Source organism: Hippoglossus hippoglossus, chromosome 19 (assembly GCF_009819705.1).
Source record: "Hippoglossus hippoglossus isolate fHipHip1 chromosome 19, fHipHip1.pri, whole genome shotgun sequence".
NCBI lineage: Eukaryota > Metazoa > Chordata > Actinopteri > Pleuronectiformes > Pleuronectidae > Hippoglossus > Hippoglossus hippoglossus.
In genome coordinates this window covers 12,071,172-12,090,081 of record NC_047169.1, presented here as the reverse complement: position 1 = coordinate 12,090,081, position 18,910 = coordinate 12,071,172, and the positions used below count along the sequence as shown (strand labels likewise).

General features: G+C 41.6%; 1 protein-coding gene across 4 annotated transcripts in view; it reads right to left on the bottom strand.

Annotated features, from left to right (window-relative positions):
• The window catches only part of mpp2b (membrane protein, palmitoylated 2b (MAGUK p55 subfamily member 2)), a 40,114-nt gene that overhangs the window by 10,658 nt on the left and 10,546 nt on the right, over positions 1-18,910 (bottom strand). For 2 of the 4 annotated variants that reach the window (XM_034570662.1, XM_034570663.1), the window contains exons 3-5: positions 8,495-8,595; positions 781-933; positions 349-504 (exon numbers count right to left, since the gene is read on the bottom strand). In XM_034570662.1, coding sequence (XP_034426553.1) covers positions 349-504; positions 781-933; positions 8,495-8,595 — 410 coding nt within the window. Of the gene's footprint in view, positions 1-348; positions 505-780; positions 934-8,494; positions 8,596-8,698; positions 8,815-16,759; positions 17,139-18,910 lie in introns of those variants that run through there. The other 2 variants (XM_034570661.1, XM_034570665.1) reach the window with 2 other exon arrangements.

Here is an 18,910-nt window from a genome sequence, read left to right as displayed (position 1 = left end):
TCATCGTCGCGTTTTAATTGCAACATGTCCACTTTACCCGATGCTTCGCCCATCTCCGCTTTAACTTCCGGGACAAATGAAAAAGGAAAGACACACTGCTAGCCAGTTAGCCAGTGAGCACTTTTTTCCTTCCACTATTTGTAGTGGTCACTAGTAATGGATCGTGTTTATTCATCTCCGTTTGCTGCGTTACGTCACTAAATCTTTAACACCTAACCTCAACCGTAAACGTGATTTGCATCTAATTGGTTTCAGGTCGATTTTGATCTCCCACGCCGCTTCACAATGTCATCAAACTAGGTCTTTTGTTATTGTTTTGATATATAGCATTAAACTGAGCAGACTTACCAGGTGCTCACCGGACACCTTACGGATCCCCACCATCCTAACTGCGTCTGGAGGCACCGGCTGGTTGTTGAGGGCTGCGTCCATGAAGGAGCAGGGGCTGGGAGGAGGGGTCTCGTAGTTCTTGGATGCCACAGAATCGTGGGTCTCCAGGAGCGACTGTGAGCGGGACGAAAGGCCACACAAACAACACAGGTGATGATGAAAGAGCTGGCAACATGCTGCCGTTCACAAATTACATGTTCTCACTCTGGTCTGTGCACGGACCATAATACAGACACTACTGTAGCTCTGAATCAATTAAACCCATACGGGCACAGCACCCATCATTAAGCATGAACCTCACTTTGAAGAGTAATCAAAGATTTTTTTTTTCCTGGCGCTTGTTCGCTAAAGCTACCGTTTGCTGCTAGATGTAAGTTCTGTCATCCCTACCCGGAAGTGGGGTTCCTTCAGGATGTTGGCCAGCTCGTCGGCTGCCTGGCTCCTCTCTGCGAGCGGCCCCAGATCCTTGAGGATGTCCTGGACCAGCTCCATGTTGTTGTCCCTCACAGCCTCCAGCTTGGGCTCCTCGAATCGCTCATGGGCCTGTTATTCAAAGGATTGAAAACAGATATTACTTAGGTCTCCCACCATAAAAGCCAGGATTGATTGATTTTCTCTGCGTCAAAAAGTTAGATATTCCATCGGCTTCGAAAAGGAATTTATAACTTTTAGTTCCATTTGCACGTCTTCTCGGTGAACAGCAGCTAGCTAAGTTACAATGCAATGTTTTCTGACTTCTGCAGGTTTGTTTGATTTAAAAGGTCACAGGAGCCAACAACAAGCAGCCAGATGAAACCAAGCCACACACAGTCTGCACTGAAAGATACAAAAACCAAGAAAATACAGCACAAACTTGAGTCAAGTCTTTGGCCCTGTATTTTTTTTCGCCGACTGTGCTGTGAGAGATTAATATTTCAGGGAACATTCATTTTTCACTTTCCCTTCCTCTGCTGCCGAGGACAGATCTGCTTATTGGACACTGCTTCCACACCTTTGGTCCAAGGTCACAGATACAAACAAATAACCTCAGACTTTCCTGTCTGGTTTTGAGGCGTTTTCAATCACAGACCTGGATTTCAGTTTGTGACATTTATAAAAAATAAATTTCAAGGTAAAAATATCCATCCATCCATTATCTATACATTGAGAAAGAGGCGGGGGGTGCAACCTGGACAAGTCGACAGCACATCACAGGGCCAACATATGAACAACCATTCACACTCATATTCCCACTCACGGACAATGTAGAGTCGCCAATTAACCTGTGGACTGTGGGAGAAAGCCAGAGTAACTGGAGCAAACCCACGGAAACACAGGGCGATTAGCAAACTCCACAAGGAAAGCCCCCAGCCAAACCGAGATTCTAACCATCTTGCTGTAAGGCGACTGTGCGAACCACTGCACCTCTATGCCACCTTATATGAAAACTAGAATTCCTGACACCAGCATTTTTTCTTATTGTTTTCCAGATGATTTTATTTTATTCATCTCAAAGCCCACAGAATTTAATTACATATCAACCATTTTTCTGGACCACATGCAGATGAATTCATTTACAGAGTTTACAGTGGCACCAGTTGCAACGGCACAACCAAGTGAATTTGAAGCCTGACATTATCAGGCGATCCCACAGAGGATTCGTCTGGTGGGACTAAAGACTAATCTGGCAGCCATGATGTTTGTTTGTTGAGGAGGAGAGGAAGAATCCCTGCTGAGAGACAGGATGTTGCACACACACACAACTAGAAAGGCAAATTCCTGCATGTACACACTTCCACACTTAGATTACACACACATGCATAGCACAGATACCAGCACAGACAAAGCTTTTTGTTCGAAATTTTACACACACACACACACACACACACACACACACACACACACACACACACACACACACACACACACACACACACACACACACACACACTAATGGTACTGCAGCAGCAGTTTGCTCATTTGGTGGTTCTGGCAGAATTCTTTGCAACCCGAGGGAGCGATCTGTCAGCCACAGTTACTTTGGACAACCTGCCAGCAGGGACCCTTTGCTATATGATTACACTGCTTAGAAAACCATGGACACGACCCACAACATTTCTAAGGAATGTGTCTGTTTTAAATGTGTTGGTTACATTTGAAGAGATAAAATGAAAATGTGAAATGACTGAGCTAAACATGTTGTGCTGAGTCCTATTATGCATTAAATAGTGTATCTGAAAGCAGTATGAGGCTGTTGATATGCAGTCTATCATTGATAGCAATTATTCAACAATTATTCTGCCAAGTGCAAGACAATCTTTCTAAATTTGTATCTATTGTAATTACAAGACACTTCCGCTAATTTCCACTATAAAGGCTAATGAGCACTATTGTTCTCGAGGCAAAAAACGAAAGCTGTGTTGTAATTGTGTTTTATTTCTCTATGAGATATTCCTGCTCAAGTTTTCTGTTTTAGTCTTCTAGACCTTCAAAATCTTCTCTTTCACACTGTGTAAATAAAATACTATATAATCTCACTGCTGTATTTTTGATCAATAAAGAACAATTAAGCTTATTGTGGCTTCCTCACATTTTTTTGGTCAGATGTTTGACCATAGCCTCTCTGCTCCTTTCATTTTCTTGTAGTGAAGCCAAAGCATCTTGATCCCCACCTAGTGGCTGGCTGCAGTGTAGATTATGAATCCTGGCACGTCAAATACATTTTTCTCACAGATAGTTTCTGTCCTGGCACAGATGCATGTTCAGGTGCTCTCTTTTCTGGTAAGTTCGGTTTTGTTATTTGATGCGATAAAAATGGGGTGAAACATCATGATTGACAGCGGAGTTTGACTCATGATTGGTCAGGCGTGGGACTTCGGTACCACGTCTGCATCTCCCAATCGATAAACTAGACAGACTCTCTCTCTACATGCGCAAGTTGGCAGCATTTGTATTCGAGATATAACATTTCTGGTTTGTGGGACTTCATTTACAGTCTGTTTCTTTTTCTCTTTTTTTTTTTGCCTCCGAATGTGTGTGACTCTGCATTTTGACTTGACTCCTCAGCCAGCTCGCAATACATTTTGTGTTTTTAACGTCTGACTGGCCAAGAGTCCCTTGATTCATGCCTCTTAACTTCCAGTCAGCCTTGGTTACCCCTGGATAGCTAAACACAATCCCCAAATGGGCTACTGGACTGATTTTAGGCTGCAGTGAGCACTGTCATGCTGTCTGCCTGAGAAACACTCTGTCCTCAGTCCCTAGTTCCTCCTCTCTTGAATCCAGAGCCTGTAAGGTGTTGCTTAAATAGCAGGATTTTCTGCTCGAATAGTGACCTCCTCTCTGGCACCTTGCCCCCCAAGTGTCAGTTCCTGAGATGCAGGATATGGAAAAATACATCAGCAAGTCTTGCATCATTCGTCCTTCTTCACCTGCAAGCAGGAACAGGCTTTTTTATTGACAAGAAGGATAAGACCCTTTGTCTCTGCATCTATTATCAAGCACTCCAGAAAGTGAAACACAGGTTCCAACTTCCATGCATCTCTTTGACTTTGCTCCACGGTGCCACTGTTTTCAATAAACTGGACCTCATCATGCTAATCAATGGGTCTGTATTTAGGGAGGCCTCGACTTCCATGATATTCTGGTCTTTTCTAGTTTCTTGTTTTTACTTTTTAAATAATTTTTGTAATGATTTTCTTTGTGAGGTGTTAAGCCTAGAAAGCCACAACATTTAAAACAGTTGTTTTAATGTTGTTGCTGATTGGATGTGCTGGGTCGTGCACTTGGATCCCACAACCACAATGAATGAGATGAACTACAGAATATGAACACAAGCTATTTAAGCATTATGATTTCTGTGTCCACGCATTCAGCTAAATGTCAATAACTGGCAGGAAACTGGATAATTATTGTTTCTTGCTTGGCAGATACGTAATTGCTAAATAGTTTTTCACAAGCGGTTTTGTATAAAACCCGAATTGATTGTTTTGGACCAAATGATGTTAGTTTACAAAAGACCTTTTCTCATTTATAGTGTGAACATGTAAAATGTGATGATTGGAAGCTGGACTCAAAAGCACAGGGAACACAACTAAAAGCAGTGTCAGGTCATTTCACTTTCCTAAATGCCTCAATAGTCCTCATTGCTCAATGAGATACAGAGCCAATCACTGAGCCTCTGCCACAGTCATAACTGATATTAATGGAGCACTGGGGAAGCTCTTTTGCATGATGACACCTGTTCTCACTATCTGCACATTGTGAGACTAATCATCATTTAGTGTCATTACAAAAATGTGGGTTTGTAGTAGTGAGTGTGGTGCAATTAGCACAACTCACTGAAGTCACCATATCCACACATGAATGCGTGTCCCCTTACTCTGCCCCTGTGTTAGCGTGTCTTTTCCTCTCTCAGCACAGGTAGTGTCTAAAGATCCACGAGAAGCTATCGTCTCGCAAATCCTTTTTCACATCGTTCAGCGGAGCATCTTTACTCACAGCTTGCGTCAGCACATTCAATATTTATGAGAATGCTCATCAATACACCGGTAGCACCTGCCTCAGACATTCAGAATAAAAACAAATACCGGTGTCATGCTCTTGCACGCATGTACACATACATACTGTATTTCCCCGAACAAAAAGAAAGGAGGGCAGTCAGTTAAAGGGCAGGTCTCCAATAATTGCCAGGGACATGGTTGACATAAACAAATAAAGGACAGCTCTCCAAACACAGGCCGGGGAAAACAATGGGGGGGGGGATTAAATTAATTGATGTGCCAACAGTTTTATATTCTATTAATATAATAAATCCAACAATATAGTCATGCTATTTTCACACTTTGTTGTTGTGGATTAGTCATCTAAGTATTATTATAATATTTCAGTCGCTATGTGTGTAGCTTTGTCGTACTTTATTCTCCACTGACTGTTGTTCCCTATGCCTGAAAATGTTTCACCTTTAAAATGTTGGTTTTAATATGAAATACAGGAACTTTAACAATTGAAAATGGTAGCAGCCAAAACAAGCTTCCTACTACACTATGACCAATTGTGCTTATTAAACAGAGGAAATAAATAAAGACCTGCCTTTAACCCAAGTAAAAGCCTTCCGCAGTTGAGGAAAATAAAAAGCCCACGGCCACTATTAAAGGGAAATACAATATGCAGTTTTCTGCAGAGGAAAGATCCATCAGTTCTGTGTGGAAAAGAAACTATAAAACAAAGAAAGCAATAGAAGGCGAGAGAGAGAGAGAAAATGTGAATTGAAAGGAGCCCAACAGCTTCTGTTTTCAGCAATATGGGAGGTTTTTGATGCAGCACTCCCCGACTGTTCCCTGTGGATAGTCCATCTCCAAATTTCCTGAACACAACAGCCTTTGAATTACTGAACGACCCTGCACAGCTCTTTACCTCCGGCCCTGTCTGAGTGTGACAAGAGGCTCCCAGACCGATGCATCTTCCTGGACACGAGGAACCTCCTGCCCACAAGCAGCTTCCACCTCAGTGAAACTCAACTAACAGCAAGTGTGCAATCTTGAAAAGATGAATGTGGTTATCCATACTAATGACTGTTGTCAGCGTAAATGAAAAGAATGACTAGACTGCATCTTTTGTTTTTTAGTCTTCTGCAGTGCACTGCAGTGTATTTTTCTTTCTCTTTCCTGTTTTGAAATAATAAAAAAAAAAAAGGCTTGTGAAACTATTCTTGGCGAGAAGTGAAGGGAGGAAGACTTTGACAGGAGAGAAGTGGGATGAAACTCTGACAAGACTCTTCCACTGCAAAGCTCTTTCAGTCGTCACAGCAAAAAGCAGCACTCTGCAACAATGACATCGCTCTCCTCCGTGTAAATATGAAGCACTAGCTTGGATCAGTTTCATAAAAGAGACTTTACACGAGGAGAAGTTTTAAATTAGATTCAAACATCTGCTTCTACGCAGATAATGTACTTCCGAAGTGGTTCTGGGAATCTGTAGGAGTCTAATAAAGTCTTCAGTGTAAGTAAGAGACATGCACCGTCTGAGTGCGGAAGATTGGGTTTAAGGTTATTCAGCAAAATAATTTGATAAACAGATTACAATTGTCTGAATTCATTTGAATACTTAAAACTTTTAAAGGCTTTTAGGCCAAGGTCCAGGCACAAGCTTCACTGAGATGTTGTTTTGAGAGAAGAAACTAACTGAGTGTCACTGACTTAAATCAGCTCTACGAAAAATATTTCCTGATTTAAAGCTGCTGGTTTCACATATTTCTGGTTAAAAGATGCCAGAGTTTTCTTGGATAAAGTTATAATGTCCTTGGAATTACTTCACTCATTAGCTTCCACACAGAAATCGCTTTGATCCAAAGTCTGGCCGACTTTCCAAGAGAATTCTGTAAAACTGCAACATGGATTTATAAATTGATCATGTTCATTCTTACACATATACAGGCAAAGAACAATACACATATATATAAAATCCACATTGGTATCTACACTGGAAATCCTCCTTCAGTCTAATGGAAGTGGTTATGGTGGCGTGGATTTGAGTTTTACTGTATTTAACTACAAGGTGCAGCTGATTCTGCCATGTTGCCATAAATGTTGGGTTTGTAAAGTTTACTGAAGACTGCTGTCAAAGGATGGTTTCACGCCATTACATGTAACTTGGTGGAAGGATGTGTTATAGGTCAGGGAAGAATCCATAAAATGTTTGTGCCACTCACAAGCTTGTTTGTCAGTCAGCGTTCAATCACCACAGAATTCATTCAATCTACACCAGTAGTAGGAACGTCGCTCCCATGCTCAACAGTTTACGAATGACAGGTACACAGAGAGTGAATGACAAATTCCTGCATCAGAAGGGTATGTGACTCCTATGAGAGTCTGACTGTCTGAGTGGAGGGTCACACCTTTATGAGCGATAGAGCGCGCGGCAAATGGTGCTGCAGATAGCTGCATACAGCTATAACATGCAGCAACGGCGTGAAACATCAAGCTAGAGATCTCTTCTGTTATTATGAGAAGTGTAAACATTTGTTTTTATTCAGTATGAAACTGTGCCAGAACAAATTGGAATACGGCGGGCTGCCACAGTCGAGATAATGAATGGGGAACACTGTCAGTGGTCTCTCTCCTAATAATAGGCATGAGTATATATTAGTATAAAGTACTTGTCAGCTTGACAACCTCGTGGAGGAAAACTGTGAAGCTCACTGACTGCTGTTTCAACCTTTTGCTCATTGCCTTGTTAAAATGACTGACAGGTGGGTTCACAGTCCAATAAAAACAAAGATGCTTTTTGCTGTATTGTCTCCCTTAACATTGTTATATGCCGAACACATGCTGAAAAGACATTTCTCAGAATGTTTGTATAAGGATGACAACCACATTATAACGACATTCAATAGACTACTCAATAAACCAATCTGTGCCCTCATAGAAACCCTGTGATTCGGTTACACGAGCCAGGTGCCATGTCTATTATCTGGCTTTAAGTTTGTACAGCATTGTCAATAACATTGGCAGCTCTCTGAAGATTCGCCTCTATACATTTGTGTTGTCGTTTTTTGTATGTCTCTACAGCATGATACAGAGAGATAATAAGAAACCAGATGCCTCTTTGATTTTCATTTCCAATTTATGAGAAAACAATGGAGCACGGCCATTAAAATGCTAATGTAATTGCACTTGATGAATTTAATCTGTTTTTTGGGGGGGTATAATTATTGCAAGCAGAAAATGTAATAATAAATGCAACAGTGGTGGTGAATTTTAAGTTTCTGTTTTTGGAGCAATCGTTTTAATAAAGCTTCTCATCATGAATGAAAATATTGTGACCTGTTCTGCATCACGAATCACTGTTGAACAAATGCTAATGTTGAGGCATGAATGCAAAATGCAAGACTCCATTGCCTATTTAAAAATTCAAAAGTGTATCATGCGTGCATCAAATAAACATAACTTTGCAGTGGTTACATCAACTGGCATCCAAATTAATACAACTAGCCTGTGTTGTTGCAATCTAATTGTAATTTATATTAAAGTGCTTCTTTGTCATTGACTCGTCCATTAAAAACTGCGTCAAATTTCACACGCACACGCACACGCACACACTTAACAGTGCATAAAGTTGTTCTTACCACAGGGCTCTCCATGATGCCTTTGAGGAAGATGAGGTCCAGGTCATTGGCGGTTGTAGAGCTTGTGCTGTCACTCAGTGTGTCCAGGGCCTGATGCATGGCTACACACACAGAGAGAGAAAGAACAGTTTATTTCACTTCACTCCCTGTTCGACAGAGACCCATGGGAAACTAAATAGATCACCTCAAAGAAAGCACACTTACTGTAGTTCACACTACATGGCTGAAAGAAAAGAGAGGGAATGGGAGCCGCCTTGCATTTTTTCCCCAGGCAATTCAACCTCTGTCACTCGCCCTCCTCTCAAGTCTGACAGAAGCGACAGTATCTTTCTCCCACAACTTCCTCTCCCCCCCCCCTCCTACACACAGGTTCATAAACAAACACATTCCATCTGAAACCACGATAAAGTCTCTGAAGTTGCGGAGAAAATAAACATTTTTACCATCTTTCAGTTTGGATGCCGGCACTAAAGTGCACTTGGCAGACTGGCTGGGAATAAATGTGAATATGGCAAAGGCAATGATGCAGTTTGTTTTTCCCTGTTTTGCTGGTTCATGGAGCGGAATCGGTGATAAGCCCATAAAAGAAATTCATGCACACACACACGCACACCCGTATCTCCAAAGATGTAAAATCAAACTGCTACACCACATGAAACGACCAATCAATCAGCGGATGCAAGGTGATGTCAACAACTCAATGGAGGTCGAGGAAGGTTGAGTCTAGCTTTAAAGCTGACTTATTATATGATAAATTAAGATGCCAAACACACCGATATCTCCTGCCAGCAGCATTAATTACAGCAGATGGGACCATCATAGGAGTCAGCATTTCTATTCACAGGACACAACACCAAAGCTTTTATTTCCAAAGCTAAATAAACCCACTTTCTTTATCCTGACAGACCACCCACCGCATTCCTATAAGACACACATCAAAGGTCCTATGCGGTTATTTTGTTAAACAGATGTCTCCGTCACAAATGTTTTCAAAGGCCTAATTTAACCACGTTTCAAGCACGTAACACCTTTGCAAAGGATAATAAGAGGATGAAGCATGAAGTGTGCATAGTAAAAATGCTGTCCCAATGGAATCTACAACACACGGAGGACATACACACAGCTGTGACATCATTGTGGACGGTGGAGGGGCAGCTCACAGAAATAATAAGAATAATAAAAAATCTCTGAAACATATCTGTTTGCTTTTTGCCATTTTGGTTTTTTAACATTTTGCAGCTTTATTGGTGCATCAAGCAGAGTCAATGTATGTCTTGCCAAAACAATACAATAGAGAATTATGGATTCATACTGCAGTGTGCACTACACTACATGCATCATTGACAGTAACTCTGTGGTACGATTTGCTGCATGTAGGCGTCCAACAAGCATTAATGTTAGTAGTAGTAGAAATGAGTTCAATGGTTTGAACCAGGTTAATGAATTATGATGCATTTCAATAATAGAGCAATGGCACAAAAGCCAAAAATGACCACGACCATGCTAACAGTTCTGTTCAGTTCATTAGTGACAGTGGTGTGTTGAAGTAAATGTAATCACTACCATGACAATATGCTCATGCTAATGATAACATGCTGATGTTTAGCCTGTTTACCGTGTTCATCATCTAACAGATGGGAAAGTTTTAGTTTTTCCAGCTACACTGAACAAAGTACTGGTATAGCCTCATTATAAGATTGATGTGATGATGGTGCTACAGAAAAAGGAAACACTGTGATTACAATTTATTCATTTGCATGAATATCTATGCTGAATTTCTACCAAGTAGCAGTAAAGATATGTCACTAAAAATCGAATGTCATCTGCTGGTTGCCCTTGAGAAAGTCAATAGGGTTCATCATATGGGGACAATGAATGTCTGCACCATACAGCCTATAGCCTGTACAACATTATATGGCTGTTGAGATATTTTAGTCTGGACCAGAGTGGTGGAGCAACTAAACGAACAACATTGTCATCCATTACAAAATACCACCAAGAAGAAAAAACAAACAAATAAACAGTCAACAAAGTGTCCAGTGATGTACAGAATGTCACTAACTGGAACAACTCACATTCACAACATGATAAATACGTCTCAGGGGAGCATGATTCTGTTCAGTGGTTCATTGATGTGCAGCCTAGAGCTGTGATACTGACAATACACAATAAAACTACTTAATAGATTTAAACACTAACTATCCATTCCTTAAGTATTGCTTTTTATCACTAGACTCATTGTTTCAAGCTGATATTCTATCTAGCAGGAGAGAGGGCACAGGTTAGGAAAGAGAAACTTGTGCGTTTCCCTCGATGCTGTGTATTTGAACAATATGAGCATTTCAGTAGCAGCCACAACACAAGCTGTGGTATTTCTGTGACAGGTTTGTCAACTACCTAGCACATAATAGTGTGTATTTCCCAGAAGAGCTCTCTGGGAGTTTTCTTGATGAGCCAATATATTTCGAGAAGTACAGAACTATATTTGGTATCGAAGTGTTTCTACATCTACAATTTCTGTACAACCATGAAAACAAGACACATGTCTTCTACTCCGGAAAAATATCAAAAGATGGAGAGCTATGAAGGCAATAAGGCCAGAGGAAGACAACCTCAGTGATTACACGGTCCATCTGCCCCCTCTCTGAATAATTTGATAAGTAAATTAAATTAATAATTACACAATTCCGCTGTGAAGTCTTGTTTTCCCTCTAACACTAGCTCAGAAGAGTTACCAGATGTGTGCCTGGCAGATGACAGAGGACCGGCAGGCTCGGCTTACAGGTCCTGCATAATTCTGTGTAATCACCACAACTCCACGGTAGCGTTGCTGCCACGTTGACCCTTAAACTGACCCTTAAGCTGCCTATCTCTACTTTTTGGGATAATTGAACTTTTTCCCTGAATGTCCACCCTCTATCAATATATTTACATTTCACAGATTATTTTCTCTTTTCAAAAGGGATAAAGAGAAGGTGTGAAAAAGAACTGGCGAATAATACCCATTTTTCCAGCGCCAAGTATGCCAAGGGTCGTTCTATTATTCATAGAGATTATTAAAAATCCAACTTGTCCTCTTTCTTTCTTGGGTCTTGCTGCCTTTCTTCTCTCTACATGTATAGATAAATAGGGTTCCTCCAGTCATTTTCCTTGGCATGCATCAAAGCAAAGACAACAGGGCTGTGCAGGTCAAAAGTTCACACAGGAAGAGGTCCGGATGTCAGGCTAAGATACCATCCTTATTCCTTCCTCGTCAAACTGCAACTTTCTCTTGAAAATAACGTCCTCTTTAGAATTCAGGTGGAGTATCTCATCTTGTATACTGCCACTGTCAAAGCCAGCTTCCCCTGCATAAGCCTGCATAAACTTCCAATAAAACTGCACAGCCAGAACCAAACAGCTTCTTTTATCACCAACAGTATTTATCTTTCTGCTGCTCGTGTCTCATATCAGCGAGAAAGTCACATGTAGATATTTGGTGAGCGGTGAGAACTCAGGCGGAAGTCATTTTTCGCTTCAGTGAACGTAAACTCCCCACATTATACCCTGTAACTTGATACCATGAGAGAACTCCATTTAGCAGGTGAGGGCTTAAGAGCACAAAAGGGACTCAGGTGTGTAGACAGAGGAGCAGCTCCAGTACATGTCCGCCATGTGCGCCTCAGAGCCCACTCTTCTGGGGAAAGGCTGCGAAACTTAAAGCTCTTTCCCTACTTGAACGAGTCTCGTTTTTACAGCATTTTTCACAGGGGGAGACAGGGGACAGGGGAGTCCCACTGGATCAGAGAGATAATCATGACAAAAATCTGAAGTTCCCAAGAGGGTGGGAGATCTACTTTGCCAGCATTGTGTCATTCCACTGAAATTTGCAGTAATAACACAACAGTGGTGGCCCTCTGCATCAACTCCCGACAAATAATCTCAGAAAAACAGCGTATTTTTACCACGGTGCAAACGGAGGACGTGTAATCACAAGGAAACCAAATTAAAAGGTGCTTTTGTCGGTTAAAGTCTCATCTGAGTGCCAATTCAGAGTTACAATTAAACTCAATGCCGTGGGCAGTTATTGTTTGTGCTTAGAGCACAGCGGGGGGGGGGGGGCAACAACCTCTTAGCTGGTGCTTAGTGAAGGTTGTCTGTTGCTATGGAGCGGCAGTTGGGGAGAGGATGGAGCAGGGGGGAGCTGAGGGAGGGTGGGAAATGGGGGGGGGAGAGATGGGAGATACAGTTGTGTTGGCCTCTCTCCACGCTGAAGCCCCATGGGGTCTTACGCACAGAGGAGTGCAGTGTGCAGCTGACAACACTTCCAGTCTCTGGCTATCAAAACAGTCTGACCTGCAGACATTTACTGACATAAACTTAACGTCTTAAAATACAGATGCATGCAAAGAGGCAACTTGAATGGCACGCAGTAGATTACATATCTCTGCCAGGGCCCAACAGTCTCTTTATGAAACCACATTTAAATTCACCAGATCCAGACTTTTATTGGGATCTGCACCAAATTGTACAAACTCATTAAGATCAGTCCCCTAAATATGCCAATTTTTTAAGATTCGTGAATTATTCTCTGAGAAATCAGCGCTCTACATCGCAATCAGCTGACAACGACAAACAATTAGGTCTAAACTTTAGTATCTGATCTATTAAATCCACCAAAAAGGTTATGCTGCATTGCTGTTTGTCTGTTTGTGTTTTAGCAAAGACTATGCAAAAAACTATTGAACTGTTTTATTGAAACTTGGTGGAAGGGTGGGGTATGGTACAAAGAAGAATTCTGTAAATAAAAAAAATAAAAAATAAAATTGCAAGATAGGGCATTTTAACATTGTCAGTTTTCCTGGGGAATAATGCATGAATTTTGAATAATAATCAGGAATATTTAACTGATATCTATGAATATGTTGAATTTGGTGCAGCTTGAATTTGCCATGGCAGAGGTATGAGATCTGCTGGGTACCATTTGTTTGTCTGTTTATGCAGGATAATGCAAAAACTACTCAACCCATATTTCCATGAAAGGAAGAACCCATTACATGTTGGCGCCGATCAAGATAAACAGGCGGATACAGGATTTTTTTTTTTTTACTTCCTTTAACTTTGGGAGAGAGCATTAGCCTTGGCGGAGGTATGCACTCTCCTAACGCCCTTCCTGTGTTATCCTGGTTCTACTACAAAATAGTTTAATGTGAAAAATGGACTTCAAATTCACTATATAGCCGAAACTAAACTTTGAAAGAACACTGAAAGTCAGCCTCAGCGAAGACCTGGTGGTGATTAATCCTGGCTCTTTTACTGGATAAGGTCAATGCTATGCTATGCTATGCTTTTCAGTGTGCAGTGTGATTCTGCATTCATAACAGCAGCTTTATTCTGTGAAAACACAAACAGATATCCGAGCAGTCCTGTTCTCAATTATATTTTCATTCTGTCCTGTGAGTTACTGAAACTTTATTCCCCATCGTTCAGTTAAAATGACAGTGAGGCGCTTCCAAATTACCAAAGTCACCTCTGTATAATAAAACATTCATGGGCCTCCACAGACTTTATTAAATGCTTAAAGGTTTCTCTAAGATTTGATTCTGCTCCCCAGCAAATATAATTACTATCAATCCCTCAGGTAGAGAAAGATGAATGTCTAAGACAGTGGGGGTGAAGTATATTGGATTTGAGTATATCCCATTGAGCTGTGCACCAGACCTGATTAGTACATTAGTACATAATAACTTTGGTCTTATACTATTGGATTCTTGACTCTTTTTTTACATGTTAATGTCTGTGCAGAGTATTTTCTTCTCCTATATTCGGACGACAACTGTCGCAGCTAAAATGTGAATTCTGCTCAGGTCTACAAGTCAGAATACTGTCAACGTCCCCCTGGTGGAGCGTCGCTCAAAAGACAGGCTCATGACAAGTTAAGGGAATGTTGTGTGAAGCCTGTGTGGACATATCGATTGTGTAATGTACTTTGGTGGTAAATCTGCGGGTGTGTGTGTTTGTGCGTGTGTAACTTGTACATGCTTGTCTTCCAAACAACAGCTCTCCTCATCTGGTTAGCATACACTGAATAACTGCATTTTTATATCCCAGATACGAACACCACCATCTTGCACAACTGGAGCCAGAGTCTGTGGAATGTTTTCTCTATGGTCAAAACGGGCCACACTGTTGATCATATTAGTTCATTAGTTGCTCATAGATCTGCAGATCTGCACTGAATTTCTAGTCATTGAAATTTACCAATTAATAGTGTTTCTACAAATCCATATCATTGAGTAATAGCTGAGCAATCATTTTCCTGGATATTATTTTTAAGGAAATAAGGATCATACATTATCCTTTTTTATTTTTAACAGAACAAATTCTATTCTATTCTGCTCTCATCTACTACAGCAGCGTGCTTGACTGTCCCACGAATGACCTCATTTCTGGGGGGACTTGTTACTCTCGTCCAATCAGCAAGATGAGCCCTCGTCTAAAAGCCCTCTTTTAAGACACCCCATCGCCATGGTGACACTCGCTGGTATGGGTGTGAGCTGGATCGCCTTATTAGCTGGCTGACGGTCACGGCTGGAGACAACACTTGTGCTATTTGTTGACATTTTGCAAATGGACAGCTGCTCCCATTACACCTCACACCAACGGCCGCGGAGCGCCACGGGCGAGAGATCCTTTTCAAGCGATCAAGTTTAAACGAGGAAAATTTAAACAGAATGAGTTACATCGACTGAACTTGCTGCGAGGAGGCAAACATTTTGACTTTGAGTGTATATTTGTTTTCCCACTCACCAGTTAATGAAAGAGCAAACAGAGATCACCAGGGTGCGATACGGATGAAGTGATTGCCAGTGTCACAGTATTATCGAATACCCTCAGCCAGAACAGAATTAAATTGTCCCATTCTGTTGATACCCAGCGATTATCTTTGACAGCCTAATCCTACCAATACACTGTACTCAATGATCCATCATCTGTGTTTGAACACCACTACATTAGTCCGGTCGACACACACAATAATTCTCTGATAGCATGGGACTTCAGTGTGTGTGTATATATAGAGATGGGGGGGGGGCCTCCCTGCCTGACAATTATTTGAAGGTTGCGAGTCTGACACTTCCAAGCTCGCCATCTCTGATCAGAACACTGTTGCATATGAATCACCCCCCTACTTACTCACCAGGAATGTACAATGCACTGGAGGTCTTGCTTTATCCTTCCTTCTCTCTCTCTCTCTCTCTCTCTCTCTCTCTCACACACACACATGTGCGCTCTGAGCTGATAGACGGGATGCAAATGCTTTGACAGAAAATGTGATTCATTATGGCTGTCACTGCTGTGTTGTCTGGCTACATTACAGAGCAGAGGATCTCTTGCAAGGCAGCACACTGTCTGACATGCACTAGACTCGGAAATTATGTAACGACTCTGTGAAACTAGACGAATTAAACATGACACCGTAAAATAGTTGCTTTAGTTCTTTTTATCAGGAGTCCAAAAGTAATTTTACGTGTGTTTTTTTTTTTACTTACACATGCAACCCATGGTTCAAAGCACTCATGTAAAATGATGCAAATAAATAAAAGTACATAAATAGATATAGACACACACTCAGAACATAATACTGGGGGGTATGCAACTCTATGCAATATTAATGAACTCCCATCAATTATGAACTGAATGTATGGTGCTTCCCGCTCCATTCTCTGTGCATTGTCATACAATTAAAAATACTACTTCCTCTTACTGAGGCTCTTGCTCTTTTAATAACTTCTTATGTTTGCTTTCTTTGCTCAGCTCAAGGTCCAATTCCTCTTTCTATCACTCTGTACTTCTCATTGTGAATTAAATGAAAAGAAAGATGTGGCATGTTCTCATCCTTTAGTGAATATTTATAAAACACCATGCTGTCTTTTCGTTTGACGTCTCCCTTCCCGTCTCTGTACTCTGCTGTCTCAGATTCCTGTGCATCACATGCTGCCCTGGGTCCTAATCTGTCTCTGCCCATCTTCATCACACTCTGGAGGTTTCAACCAGCACTTCAGGAGCAGGTGCAATGCGAATATAAAACAACAGCTCAATGGCCAACATGTGCAGAAGCATAGTCGCCTGTTTAGTTGTATTTTAACTGATTAAACCTCTAATTTCAGCTTCTGCCCAGTACATCCTCCCTAGCCTGTAAGAAAACACATAGCCAGAGAACTTGTTTGTTTGTTTATCCATCCTGCATCCCTGTCACGCCCAACAGGCAGGGACCTGTGTTCTTACCTTCTCCATCCAGCTTGATTTCCAGGGCCTCCAGGGAGTTGGCCGAGTCCCCTTCCTCCAGGGAGAGCCTTCCAAACAGGCTGCCAGCCATGGTGAACAGCCCCTCACTACAGTGCTCACAGCAACACACCCAGTACAGTATCTGAGGCAGACTGAGAGATCTCCCTCTCTCTCTACCTCCTTCTCTCTCTCTCTCTTTCTCTATCCCTGATTCTCTCCACTTTCTGCCAAAAACAGCTCCTCGCTATTTCAACCTCCCCCCCACCCCCCCTCTCCACCTGCTCTTGACGTGAATGTGTATAAGCTATGCCTGGCTGAGTGTCTTCTCCTCCGCATGAATGAATGCAGATGAGAGAGGGTTGAGTGCATGAGCAAAGGAAGGAAGGTGTGTGTGTGTGTAGAGAGAGAGAGAGAGAGAGAGAGAGAGAGAGAGAGAGAGAGAGAGAGAGAGAGAGAGGTGTATTGTGCTTTTCTCCAGGAGGAGGGGGAAGTAAAGGAGGAAGGACGATTTTCCCTCCAGGTTTCCCTGCGGGGGTTAATGGAGGAAGGAGCAGCAGAAGGCTGGCGTGTAGGAATCGGTCAGACACATACAGTATGAGTGATGACCCTCTATCCTCTATATCAAACACACAGGGAGAAACACAGGCAGCCTCACAGATTATATTTGTCCTTTCTGCTCATAACTCGAGGAAACGCATCTGAGCTTCTTCTCTGACAGGAGTTGAAAACTATGTTATTGCTTTGAATCAAAACTGACCCCTCTCTAACCTTTCTTTCATCCAGCCTGCGTAAAAAAAATAGCTTCTTTTCAAATTCAAAAACCGGACATGAATTGGCTCGAGGAAACTATTTACTGTGCTTTACTAAAAATCACCAGTCATCCAGACTCAGCCCGAGGCTAGTGTACAAATCAAGACTGACTGACAGCCGAGTTCCAAAAAAAAGAAACTCAGTGGAGCTGATTTTCTCCCTCTATCCAGCAGCCGACTGCTGCAATTTATTACAGCCTGATAAAATATTATGAAGCTTCGAGGTCTACATCTGACCCCCTGTTAACCAATATTCTTAGTGTCTTCGTTTTCCAGACATCTGGTCATCGCTTTTCCATCTTTTATGTCACTGGATCAAGTGCCCTTTGCACCGAGACAAGAGGAAATGCAAGGGAGGGTGGATACGTGCCAGATGAGAATTCAATGCAGGCACCTTTTTTTGGCACTTAAATGAGAAAATATAATTCTACTGATGTAAAAATATCACAGTTTTAACTTTGATGTCACTGCCAAGGCCTACACATGAAAATTCCCTTTGATATGACGCCAACAAGAGACAGTGAGATTATATCACACATAACGACGATGAGATGCCAGATTTAACCTGGATTCCAGCAGATCCGTGGAAACTTTTGCACATGTGTGATACTCGCTTTTGTTGTCTGCAAGATAGTTATACATTTTATTCTGGAATCAGTTGCATCAAGCAGTTTAGTAGTTAGAGTTCATGCTGTGAAGTCAACACTGAATGCCTTTACAACATCTTAACCCAAACTGTCTCTCTTAAAGATATAATATGAAGTCAATTCTATTTTCAGGTTTACTTCAGGTTTACTTCAGGGTTACTTCAGGGTTACTTCAGGGTTTTCAGTCTCACTGAAAATGGTTACTGAACGGCTAACCTGCTTTGGAGCAGGTTAAATTGGAGATAAGAGCTCAACCCGTATAAAATCTCCGCCCACTGATTAATCAATTCCTTTGAAACATGACTTCAGCGTTCAAATCAGGATCCCGTGGAGCTCGGTGTGGAATGTTGAGGGTCTCTGAGGAGGACGAGGGTCTTCAGAGACAGACAAAATCCTCTTGCCTACTCTGATCGGTGTCTTTATGAAAGATATAGATTCTCATCAAAGGGAATGATAAACCTTTGTCAACTGCTGGAGCCGAACATAACCAACCTGACACTTGGGAGCAACATGCTCACAGAACCACAGACTGTCTGCATTGATCTACGTTTCTTTAGTTACTCATATTGATGTACTGGGTGTGTTAGCGGTGGGATAACCAGACATAGTTTTATACTTTTATCCTCCTCTTTAACTAGGTTTATCCTATGAAATTAAATATTTATTCGGAATGAGGGATAGATAGTTTACAGATT